At 38.3% G+C, this 12333-nt stretch overlaps 1 protein-coding gene across 2 annotated transcripts in view; it reads left to right on the top strand.

The window, feature by feature from the left end:
- Positions 1-12333, top strand: part of LOC306833862 (TOX high mobility group box family member 2-like) — a 68905-nt gene that overhangs the window by 54531 nt on the left and 2041 nt on the right. For both annotated transcript variants that reach the window (XM_079359468.1, XM_079359467.1), the window contains 4 exons: positions 5966-6196; positions 8066-8146; positions 10723-11121; positions 11702-11841. In XM_079359468.1, coding sequence (XP_079215594.1) covers positions 5966-6196; positions 8066-8146; positions 10723-11121; positions 11702-11841 — 851 coding nt within the window. The remainder of the gene's footprint in view (positions 1-5965; positions 6197-8065; positions 8147-10722; positions 11122-11701; positions 11842-12333) is intronic.

Raw genomic sequence — 12333 nt, 5'->3', positions numbered from 1 at the left:
AGACCAGTGTCCAAAGTGTTTATTTGTTCAGACATGCCATCAGTAGTGTTAACAAGTTTTATACAGTTTCAGCTCTGTATGACTCTCTCTGTCCTTTCATGGCTCAACTATACTGACCATGATTCTGTACTTCAATATTGATTGGGCCAGGCTGAATTTTTGTGCTGCTCTCTGGACACATGCCTGCTTCTGCTCAGAGATCTATGCAGCCGCTTTGACATGCAGTACTGCTTATTTCTTACAGATGTCTAAAAGGGAGCCATTATAACTTCCATATGACAAGAGCTCTATATATTTTCAGATGTGACTTCATATATAACTATAAATACTATATAACTATAAGAGGGGATTACTTAAACAAAACATAATAACACATTTCTAGAATTTAAAGAACCTTGTACAGTAGCTTCAGTATCAAACACTATTTGATGTATAAACACGATGAAAGAAGAAGAAAGAAATTATTTTTACAAGCATCTTGTTTTTTTTATCATCCCTCAGCTTCAGTACAGTTTTTGTCATTTCAAACAGCTTTCTTTATTTTTCAGTCGGTCTGCCAACAGGACACAATCTTGACAGAATTACACTAAGGGGTACTTTAAAATGCAAGTTGAAACCGAAATGCATGTAATACAAACCAAAATGTAAGTCCACATGATCCCCAACCATTATTAAGGATACTTTACATCAGTGGCATCAGTACTGTTTTAACTCAAAATTCATCCTCTTCTGCCTTTGAAACCAACTGAATGTGTTCTGAAAAAAACATGGCAAAGCATTCATCAATTATCATATGCTTCTTCGGTAAATGCTTACGCTGCTAAGTATAGTGACCTCAGAAATAACTAATCCAGTTATAGACATGCATACACTGTCATTTAGTTTTAAGTGTCCTTCCCAAGGACGCATCAGACATGTTGCCGCAGGAGCTACTGTAGGGATCGAACCCCTTCCTTCCGGTTGAGAGACAACCGACTCTGCCAACTGAGCCACAGCCGCTTCTTTAGTGCCTGCCTCCTACTAACTGCAGATAACTGGATGGAACATTCTATTGACAAACACTTTTTCTTTTTTTTTAACCCAGCCGACTTTGTAGCCACCCAGCATGAACTGCTCTGATATTTATTCATTTTTTGCACTACACAACAACCTTCAGGAACCCTCATTTTTCCTTCATGCTGTGAGTTACAGCTGTTGGTTTGTTAGAAAATTGCTTAGTTAAAGCCTCGTAAAAATTATATATGGCAACTTGAAATGACATTATTCTCACTGCTGCTCCTCTAAGCATGGCCATTTATCTATTTATAAATCCACAAAGCTTAGAGTGTGTAACAGCTGCACAAAGCTGAACTGCTCAATGCTGTTGTGGAGAGGAGTGTGGTTCATACTGCAAAGAGATCTATTCCACTCTATGTTATACTATATGAACAGCTTTTACGTTAATGTATTTTTTTTAATTGTAAGAGTCTTTATTATAAGCCATGGTTTCTTTCTAATCTATGACTAATTGTACAGCAATGTGGTCACAGGGATTTATATACCACTAAATGTTGTCTCCAGATTATATATCACCTTAGTTTTTATGATATTGAGCCAGTGTCATTGTTTACATGTTGCAAAAAGTCATCAAACCTAAGCTATGTGTCAGGCTTGCACACAAATTACTAAATAAAACCATTTTTAACGAATTGTTGTCTCTATATTAAGCTTCACGTTAGCAGAGTCATAATTGCGTAAAATACGGTTATATTACTACACCTTGTCAGGGTTTCCCTCCTGCTTGTCCACAAAATCACATTGTCTGTGACAGCACTGTTTCACGACAGAAAAGTTGAACTCAGAGACCTTTTGTGGGTGTCAAAGCGCACCAAACTGAATTCATAATGTCACTTTTAAATCAAATCATAGACTGTAAATATGAATGGACGAAACTTGTTACTGCAGGGGGCTTTGGAAGCATATCCCTTGCCATGCTGGAAATGCTGTCTCAGCTTAACTTTCAGTCAACCTAATGACAAGCTGAGGCAGGTTTTAAGCCTCTTGACATACAGCTGACAGAGTTATCAAAAGATAACAGTGTGTGAAAATCGACACATGAGCTCATCAGAACATGAGCGAACCAGTAACCTCTTCTGCAACATTGTCTTCTGCATCATCTCTGTTCTTCAGGCCACTTCACATTCAAATATTTCCTTGCACAATTCTAGCATTACAAATTAGGAATTTAAATTAAAAGCTGTGTATAAAATGTTCACTTTTTACAGTTATTCAGCTTGAAAGCATGGACATAATACACTTATGCAGTGGCTGCATGCAGATATTATTAAGTGCTATGCTCAGTATCTGCATCATGCTTTGGTGTAATGAGCCTCACCGTAAAGAGAGAGCATGTCAATGCATCAACTCAGAGTAGTTCCTGTTTGTTTGTATGGCCTTTTGAAATCGATATAACATGCAGCATTCTTTACTCTGCAGCTTAGTGATGATGATGATGATGATGATGATGATGATGATTACGTATGTACAGTATTCAGGTGCCTACGAATGGACAAACACTTTGACACTCTCCTGTATTATTACATGGTTTTATTATCTAATTTCCATGTCTCTTAGCCTCTCAAAGTCTCAGGGTATTCACTCATCCTTTTCTTATCAACCCTCTCTTCTCTTTACATCCCTCCACCTTGTCTCCTCCTTTTATCTGCTTTCTATTCATCTACACACTCTCTTACCCCTTCTCTATTTACTTTGCATTTCCTTCCTCAACTCCTCTTTATTAGACAATAGAAATGCTGATGATGTGACACTAGAGTTCATCTATTGTAAGTAAAAGAAAGCTGTGTACAAAACACATTTAGACTGTTCTACACAGAACATATGGGGTCTTACCCAACAGTATGAGATGCCTTTTTCTTACACCAGTACTCCATAACTTGGCTGACACCTGTTCAAGGAATATTAAAAAAAATATATATAATTTGTGGCCTTTAAGTCTAGATTGTGTAATCTTGACTTCAACAATCAGTCATACCATCACATTGTTTACTATTTTCTTATTTTGGATGTTTAAGTGTGTTTTTCATTTTACTGTAGATACTTTGCCAAATGTGTACAATATGACAACATGTCACCAGTGAAAATCAACAGCCACACATGGTACAACAGGACCAGATATATCTCTCTGCTGACAGTGCCAAGAAATAGACGAGAATAGAATGCAATGCAGTCACAAGATGCTGCATTATGAATAAGGGATGTGATGCTCTTTTTTTTAACAGCTGTCACAATAATTACTTTTTTTCTGCACCTGCATGAGAAAAGCAAATAAGCTTAATATTGTGTAGTGGACACATTGTGGATATTTTTTATCCACTCTAGATCATTTGTAAAACCAGCCTCATGAATTTGCTTCTGGGAAGAACAAATACAAGTACACATGTACTGAAGTGCTCAACTATATTAGTCAGCATCAGATATGTGGTATAAATGTTATTCCTTTCAAATTCAAAGAGCATTGCATTCCAAATTCCTACCTTCATTTTTTACATTTTGAGACAATGTGAAAAATGTTGTAATCATTACGATTCTCAATGCTGTTTATAAATGTCAGAACTTTTTTCAAACTGTTTGTCGTTGTTATCAGCTCTTGTCAAAAAAAAGTTGTAACTATATTTCTAAACCAAGTTTAATATTCATACATCCATTATCTATTCGCTCGTCCCTCATTGGGTCACAGAGTGGCTGGAGCCGTTGCAAGCTGTCATTGGGCGTGAGGTCGGGTACATGCTGACTGTCAGCCAATAAATCACAAGGCTGAGATGTTGAAACAAACAACCAATCACACTCACGTTCTCACTGACATCATTTTAGAGTGAATATTTAATGCAAAAATCATGTCTATCGTTGAAAGCCTAAGTACTTGGAGGAATCACATGCATATACAGGGGGAACATATAAACTCCACACAGAAAGGCCCTATCTGTAGGGGATCTGAAACTAGACGCCTTCTCACTGTGAGGCCCTTACCACTGAGCATCCTAAGCTCAAGGTTTAAGTTGTTTAAATATGTAATCAACCCATGATACAATACATGAGGATTTTTAGCTGGCCTTGATAAGCTAAGTAAAGCCACAGATTGTGTACTGACAATATTGAAGTCAATTTTAGAAATTATAATAATGTCATCACTCCTCTGACTGTAAGAATACATGTAAATTTTGTCTGAGATCATTTAGCCTTTTCTTTTTTTTCTCCCCATTCCATTAGCTCTACCTTCAGTTTATTCTATTTTCCCTTCAAAGGCTCGGGTGGAACAGATGTCGTTTCAAATACCTGTCTTCTGCCTCATTGCCTAAAAGTGAGGGATGATTATTTTTTAATGAAATGACGTGCACTCACAAACACAAAAATGAATATTACCTGTAAGCTGTGAAATAGACATGCAATACTTTCACATCAGCCTGAATAAGAACATCCATTCATTTACACACCACAAAAGCCATTTTGAAGTTTTTCTTCAGCTGCCAAATGTGCTCCTGGACCTTGAATTTTGATTAGTTAATTTCATGCTGTGTGGAATATAGTCGGTTCTTGGGCTGCAAAGGCTTTTCTGAAACAATGCATTTTTCAAAGGCAGTCATTTCCTGTTTTCCATTTGATGGTTAAAGGGGAAAACATAGCCGTTGCTTAATCCCATGATAAGTATGCATTAGATGGATTTGAACGTGTTTAAATGTCCTCAAGTTGCTGTTTGATACCCACGCAGGGACAAATCTTTTTCATGGTTTGTTTTCCCCTCCTGCTGAGTTTTAACTCTGAAACCGAGGATCAGTGTATCATGAAAGTAAGCATTCAAAGCTGTTTAAAATGTCTTAAATGCAACCTGATGAAATAGGAAGTTGGCATTGGAGATAGGCTCTCTTTGCCAAAAAAGAAAGTGTTCAACTGACTTCACTCAATGCACCTTAACAAAACCTCTCAACTGCAAAAAGTGCACATAAAAAAACATTATACATAGCAACAATTTATATCATTATAAATTCAGTATGTCATTAAATCTTTTATTATTTGCTTGGAAATCAGCAAGTTTTTCATGTCTTTATTGCAACCAAGAAACAGGATTTCTGATTTTCTACCAATACTAATGGGAACATCAAGCTGTCACTTCTTCCTTCCTCAGCTGCACCTCTTCTTTCTTTTTTCCTTATCTTTCCTCTCCCCCCCCCATTTCTTTTTCTCTCCCTTTTCCGTGCTTGATGTCTTCTCTCCTCAGCAAAGAAGGCAATTTCCATATAGAATCACAACCAGGATCAGGTGACCTGGATTTGACTCCCTGTCAAAGTCCTGTACGGAATATATGGAAATGCATCGAGTACATCACACAATTTTTAGCTTTCTTTTTTTTTTTTTTGCCTCCTGAAAATTCACTGAGATAGCTGTTTGTTACTTTTGACAGACCAGCTGAGTACATTTTAAGGAAAATATAAATTAAATCCCTTTTTAAAGTATGTGAATGTAATTCTGAGAGGCAGAAAACATCTGTGAATCCAGTGATTCAACAGATGAAAGAGTAGGAAAAGCATGTGAATATTGCAACCAATGATAATTTCATTAGCCTAGAACCCCCTCTCTCCCGGTTTAAATTTGCACAGTTTCTCTGTAACCTTACATGGCTATCTCCCTCTATCCAGCACCCCAGTGGCTAACCTGTTTCATTGACATCCTGTTAGTCTTCATTCACCCATGTCTTAATTGATCCGTTTTATCTGCTAAATACAACATGCTGCTGCCATTCGCAGAACTCTTCTGTTTTCAGCCTCTGTCCAAACTTTATTCATTGTTCTCAAGTACACAGTTGTTAGTTTTGAGGGGTTTTTTTTACATTACATTTAGCCTTTCCTCATGCTGTTTTTATGATTTAGATTATGACCAGCAATGTCTTTTTCTCTTCATTTTCGCCTTCCAGATAAGCACTGACAAGCGTGCCACAGCAGAGATGATGAAGCCCAAACCCAAACCTCAAAAGAAGAAGAAGAAGAAGGACCCCAATGAGCCACAGAAACCTGTGTCAGCCTACGCCCTCTTTTTCAGAGACACCCAGGCAGCCATCAAGGGCCAAAACCCCAACGCCACCTTTGGGGATGTGTCCAAAATCGTGGCTTCCATGTGGGACAGCCTAGGTGAAGAACAGAAGCAGGTACAAAAAGCAGGTTTCGGATATTTGAAAGAATAGGTGGAATCAAAAAAAAAGATATACACAGGCATTGACTGAAAGAGTCATGTGCCCAAATTCTGGCCTCTGCCTGACTTTTTGTCCTGTGTGAGTAACATTTCTGTGAGATACGTTTTCTCAATTTAATAATATAAAATGGAAGGAAGAGAAGGGCTGTGGAGTTTTGGTTACAGACACACAAATCCTTGCTGTTTGTCTTACTTGTGATGATGCATCAACATAAAAAAAATATATAATGAAATATTGAAAACACATGTTCTTTGCCTGAAAAAAACAATCTCTGGGCCCAGACCTAACTTTTTCTGCACCTCCAGCCTCCGTAGCCAGCCATGCATCTTTATTGACCTTTTGACAAGCAGGGATGTGTAGAGTTCTTATTTCCTTTCTCATCATTTATATCCCACTCTTGCTATTTTGATCATCCCCAGAATATAAAATTAGTGATCCATCCCCCCCTCCACCCTCACTTTCATCTTGTCCTTGGATTTAGCTGAAGGGCATCTCAGCTATCTAGGAAAAGAAGTCTTTTGTTTTAGGTAGTTGTTTTTTTTTTGTTTTTTTTTGCAGTTTCACATCATATCCAGCTCAGCAGTAATTGGTAGGAGATGCTAATGATGACAGAGTTATTGGGGGTTGTAGAGTTTTTCCTTGCGGGGATTGAAATCCAAGTGAAACCACAGTGGTTGTCTTATATCGCTATCGGCAACTTTCTTGGGATTAGGAAGGTTTCGCCTACTTGTAATAAAGGTTACTCGGTAGAGACAGTGTTCGACAAAGTTAAATGCATTAAAAGCTAATTTTTCCAAACGTGTATATGGAACAAAAGTAAGCATCATCAAATGTACAGCATAATCAGAATTTCCTGATTTAAATCAAAATCCCATTTTTTCTCTTATTTATTTGACAGACAGACATTTGAGCAGTGTAGCTCCCTTTGGTTGATAACAACTTAATTTCTTAATGTCTCAACTTAAGTTTGGTTTTTTATTCTTTGAAAAAAAAGAAAATTTAATATGGTAAGGAATTTATTCAAGAATCTGCACATCTGGGACACGTAAAAAGTATAATGCATAAACAGATTGCTTTTCTGACCCTTTAATGTTGCATAATAGACATCATTTTGTCAATAGCCTATATCTTTTAGACCTACTCCTACATCTGCAACATCCAAAACAGAAATTGCCTACATGCAAAAACAAATGCAAAAAAGAATTCTTATGTACTTATATACCCACATTCTTTATGCAAACACACTGACTTAATTTAGTCGTATGACAATGAGGGTTGTTGAATCACAATAACAATTGGGAAGGCAGTTTAAAAACAAAACTCATCCACAGGCAGGGATTGCATCCTAATGTGCTGAATGACAACAATCATTGTGGTGTATCACTAATGTCAGCATGCTGAAAGGAATGTTATGGTGGAGATAAAAGCAGAGGGAGAGAGAAGTTCCAGTTCATTTCTCTAGGTGGATTGGAATGGAAATGATGTGTTACTACCATAGAGGGAGAAGAATTGAGATGAGAGAGTTTTAGTGCTGTGATGAGGAAATAGAGGTGTTCTGTACCATTGGTTCTGATGGAAAGGGAAACATTAAGAGTGTTTCTGTTTGTGCATTACATTATATATTTAGAGACATGTAAGATAAAATGCCTGTGTGCACGTGTGTAGATGCGTGCATGTGTTTGTGCAAGTACTCAAGCTGCCGTGCGTTAGTGCTTTGTATGTGTTGTGTTTGTTTTGAGAGCATGACATTTGTGTGCACATTTATGAGCATGTCAAGCTCTCGTCTGACCTGAAGCCTTTTGTTTTGATTTTTTGTCTTCACAGGGCTACAAGAGGAAAACCGAGGCGGCCAAGAAAGAGTACCTGAAAGCCTTGGCCGCATACCGAGCCAGTCTGGTTTCCAAGGTAACACTTATGACACACAGGCCCTGGCTAAGACTGATGATGGATTGGATGGAAAATCCCAGCTAATGGGCAGGGCGTGGCTTAAGTGGAGGTGGTGCTGGATGTAATGGTGGAGAGGGTGGTTGGGGGTATTTGATGCAAAAAGAGCAGGCCATATTTGGAACAATACCTGATTTCCATAGGGTGTAGATGTTGGGGGTTGGGGTGATTGTAGTATGAATTGTGGGAAAGGTGGGGGAGGTTTCAGCACAAGCATGTGGCCATATCATGTATTTGGGGTGGAGGATAGAAAAGGATTGCCCTCTTATGTGCTGTACCATGCTTAAGTCTGTATTATGTGCATCAGTACAAAAAATACACTTTGAAATATACATACACCTGTGTCATAGACTAAATCATCAATTTTCGTACATCTGAAACAGGAAGTTTATCTATATCGATGCATGTAATCATAGACTTCACCCATTGTTTCAAATTCTGAGACATTTCTTCTTACTCAGATCTATGACATCCTTTTTGCCTGGTGAATGATGGCTGGTATGGACCAGCATAGCAGCATGGGGAATAAAGAAAAGCAATGAAGAGAGCTGTAGATTGCATTGTTTAGTGCCATCCTGTATTAACAATACAGAATGTAGTGTGGGGAAGATTCCTTTTGTCATTCCATTTGCTCTGCAGGCAAACAGCCTAGTTTATCTGCCTAGGCCTCTGCATATGTGTGTGTGTGGGTGTGTGTGTTTCCCATCTATCTGTCAAGGTGTCTATTGATCATTACCTCGGCCACGGGTCTATTCATACAAATGGGCCCCATTACGTTCTAATCAACCCTGATGACTATAGATGAGCAATCTGACAGCTCATCATAGAGGCCTGAATAGTGGGGGAAGGTTGGATGGGGTTATAAAGTTGGTGCCCTGTAAAGAGTGATACTATCAAAAATCAGAAAGTTTGAATTTGGGTGATTTCATTAGAGTTTGGTGTTTGAGGCCAAAGTAATGCATCCCATTTAACCTTAACCCTTTAACGTATCTGTAAGTGTGAGTGAAGTGATGCGAAACTAGTGAAAGCTGTCATTTGTCTGACCTCAAAGAGGACATCAATATGCTTAAAACAGTTAATCCAACTGTGTAAGACAGCTCTGTAGTGAGGCAGCTGATAGAAATTTGTGGAATGTTAGCTTAGCTTGAAACGAGTGGTAACGACTCGGTCAAGTTTTTTACCAAAGAGTTAAAAAGACAAAAAAAAATGTTTTTCCAAATATTCCTTTCAATGTTTATGTTTATATAAATACAATTTAAGTAAAAAGTTGGGAAACAAAAAGTCAAATAACCTAGTTTGGTATCATGGCTGACGTACCAGCTTCAAAATATTTAAAGGGGTGCCTTGCATGTTGAAGACCCAAGGGAATCAATGTGTTGTGGTAGTCTTTTGAGGCCCAAAGCACAAAAAAATCACCGGGGGCCCCTTCAAATAATGTTCATCTCCATTATGTTGTAAATAAACTGACACCAACAACATTTTTTGCAGAAGTTGTGCATTAAAGTGTCGTCCATTCACTCATCTATTTTAATATGAGTAGGTACTGTAAGATAGGGCCCCAGTTTCTTCTTCCAGCCCCGTAGTATTTTCTACAGAGTGATATGATGTGAGAACCCAGCAGGATATTATCCAGAGAATTATGTTTCTGCTCGCCAGTGTTTTCTTCTCCACTCTCAAGTTTATATTGTGATTCCGATTAACTACATGTTGCACTGATTTAAAGGAAAATATCCTCATATAACATTGATGTTGCTTTGTCTGATACTTTTTTTAAATCAGGGTAGGGTATTAAAAACTCTGGTTCTGCATGAGGTTTCATTGATTGATACAGTTCGGGTCTGAAGTGAACAATGTACGTGTAAAGACTTGTGACTTGTTGCTCTTAAGGATCTTAAATGAAAAAATGTTTATTCTGAATTTTTTGCGTCTGTACTTCATAAAGATAGAAAGAAAACCTTAGGTTTTTATTGTAACCGAGGGACTGCAGATGTAAACTAGCTCTGAGCTAAATCTGGTGCAATACATCAAATGGCAACGTTTATGTTTAATATTGCATATGGTCCCTTTACAAATAAAGTTGATCATAATAAGAAGAAGAAGAAAAGAGACATACGACTGAAAATATAAGGCAAAATCAGAGACTCACGTCCCCCATAAGATATGGCATGTTTTCAGAAAAACATTTTTTTTAAAACTTAACTGCAAACAAACACCTTTTCCTCCAAATGTGTGCCGCTAATGGCTTGTAATACGTGTTAAATCAAGTTTTGTACGTTAAAAGCCATGTTTCGCCAGGTTTAATATTAATAATGTGAAAAATGTAACTTGTAATTTACCTTTTTGATACAGCCATAAATAAAAACCTTCCTTTTTAAGTTACAGGTCAGGTCTAAAAAAAGGTTTTAAGTGATGATTCTATTATAATAAAAGAGATCATTGCTAAATAAATTATGATTGATGTGTTATTGTATTGTGTTAGAGGTTTTATTGATTTATGAATATTGATTGACAGTTGTTTAAAATATGCTCTTCCACAGACCTACAATGATCCTGAACCAAAAAGTGCCCAGCAAACCAGCCAGCCCTCTCACATGCTGCCCCCAAAGCAGCCCCTATACAGTGTGCCACCCCAGCCCTCCTCACCCTACCTTGGCCCACCGGGGTCTTTCCCCCTGTCGGACCTCCAGAGCTACGCCGGGCCACCCCGCCATGCACTTGCCCAGACCCTCAGCCAATCCCAGATGCTGTCGCCCAGCATGAGTGCCTCTCCCCCATCTCCCTTCCAGATCAGCCCCCCTCTTCACCCCCATGCACAGCTCTCCCTGCACCAGAGCTCTCTGCTCAACCAGCCAATCCGCATGCAGCAGTCGCAGCCAATCATCTCACACCAAATGGGGCTCCAGGCACCTCTGCACTCCCCCCCTCTCAGCCAACAGGTATGACTTGCAACCATTAGCAAAATTATTTAAAACAAATATCCTAAAGTTCCTCATATTATCACTGTATAAAACATCTGTAAAATTTTAATTATGTTCAATGAAATAAAAAGCTTGTTTTTTCTTGCTATTGTCTTCATGGTAGGAAAACTTAGAAAACAATCCACTGCACTGCACAAATGGCTGTCCACTTGAGGCAGACTAAAATAAAAGCTAGGAATCCCCATTAAAGGCCATTTTAAGAACACATTTACAGCATGTTGAGATGCTGAGGTTTTATAACTCACTATTTGCATCATAATAAATCTCGGATTTATGCATAATTAACCATAATAAGCTTGAAGTTAGTTTAAGGAAGTATTTTCAATATGACACACCCAATTTTAAGCACAAGAGTTGTTTTTTAACTTATTTTCCCCTACAAACAAACTATTTTCCTTCTTCTTATGAGTCTATTATGTGTAGGCTGTTGTCATCTATCTTTATGTTTCCATCTCATACTGAGCAAAGTGCTGACATTCAAAAAGTAAAAATCAACAATCTCTTTTCCCCTTGTCTTTTCTTCTTTTTTAATCTACAGGGATTTTCCCACATTCAGGCTGATTACCAGAACAGTGTCGGGGGCTCACAGTCTCCAGGTGCCCCTAACCAAGTCCATGGCCAGAACCCTGACTGGGACAGCGAGTATTGCAACAGGGACTGTGGACCCAACCACTGCAGGTGAGGTGGAGACTATTGTGATAAACATTAGTCTCCATATGTGTTTTGTGTTGTGGAAGCAGAAGAAACAACATCATGTGAGTCTCAGAGAAAGAATGACCAAAGTAAAACTGTCTCTTCTGTAAATCCGATCGGGGACATTTGATTGTTAGGCATAGTGAGTAGCTTTCTGACAGTTACTCATTTGGAAAATTAGTTGCTCTGAACCACTTCCCTTTCACACTTAGAGAATCTGACAGCATTAATCATAAACTGTGATTTCTCTACTAAAGCAGAGCATCTCCTTGAAATTGAAATGAGTAACGCAGCAGTAGAACAATGCTATTAGCGAGCTTGGAAAAACTGTGACATCCAATTAAGTTTTCCTGTGTTTCGCTCAGCACACATTGCCTTATTGAATCAAGCTATTCAAGCAGGTACAAGAAGAATGTTGTTTGTCTCACACCTGAAATTTGGTGATGCTATTCTGAGAGGCGGAAGTATCTTCTGTAT

This window comes from Symphodus melops, assembly GCF_947650265.1.
Source record: "Symphodus melops genome assembly, chromosome: 13".
Classification (NCBI taxonomy): domain Eukaryota; kingdom Metazoa; phylum Chordata; class Actinopteri; order Labriformes; family Labridae; genus Symphodus; species Symphodus melops.
The sequence above is the reverse complement of the archived record's forward strand: the minus strand, read 5'-3'. Positions and strand labels throughout refer to the sequence as shown.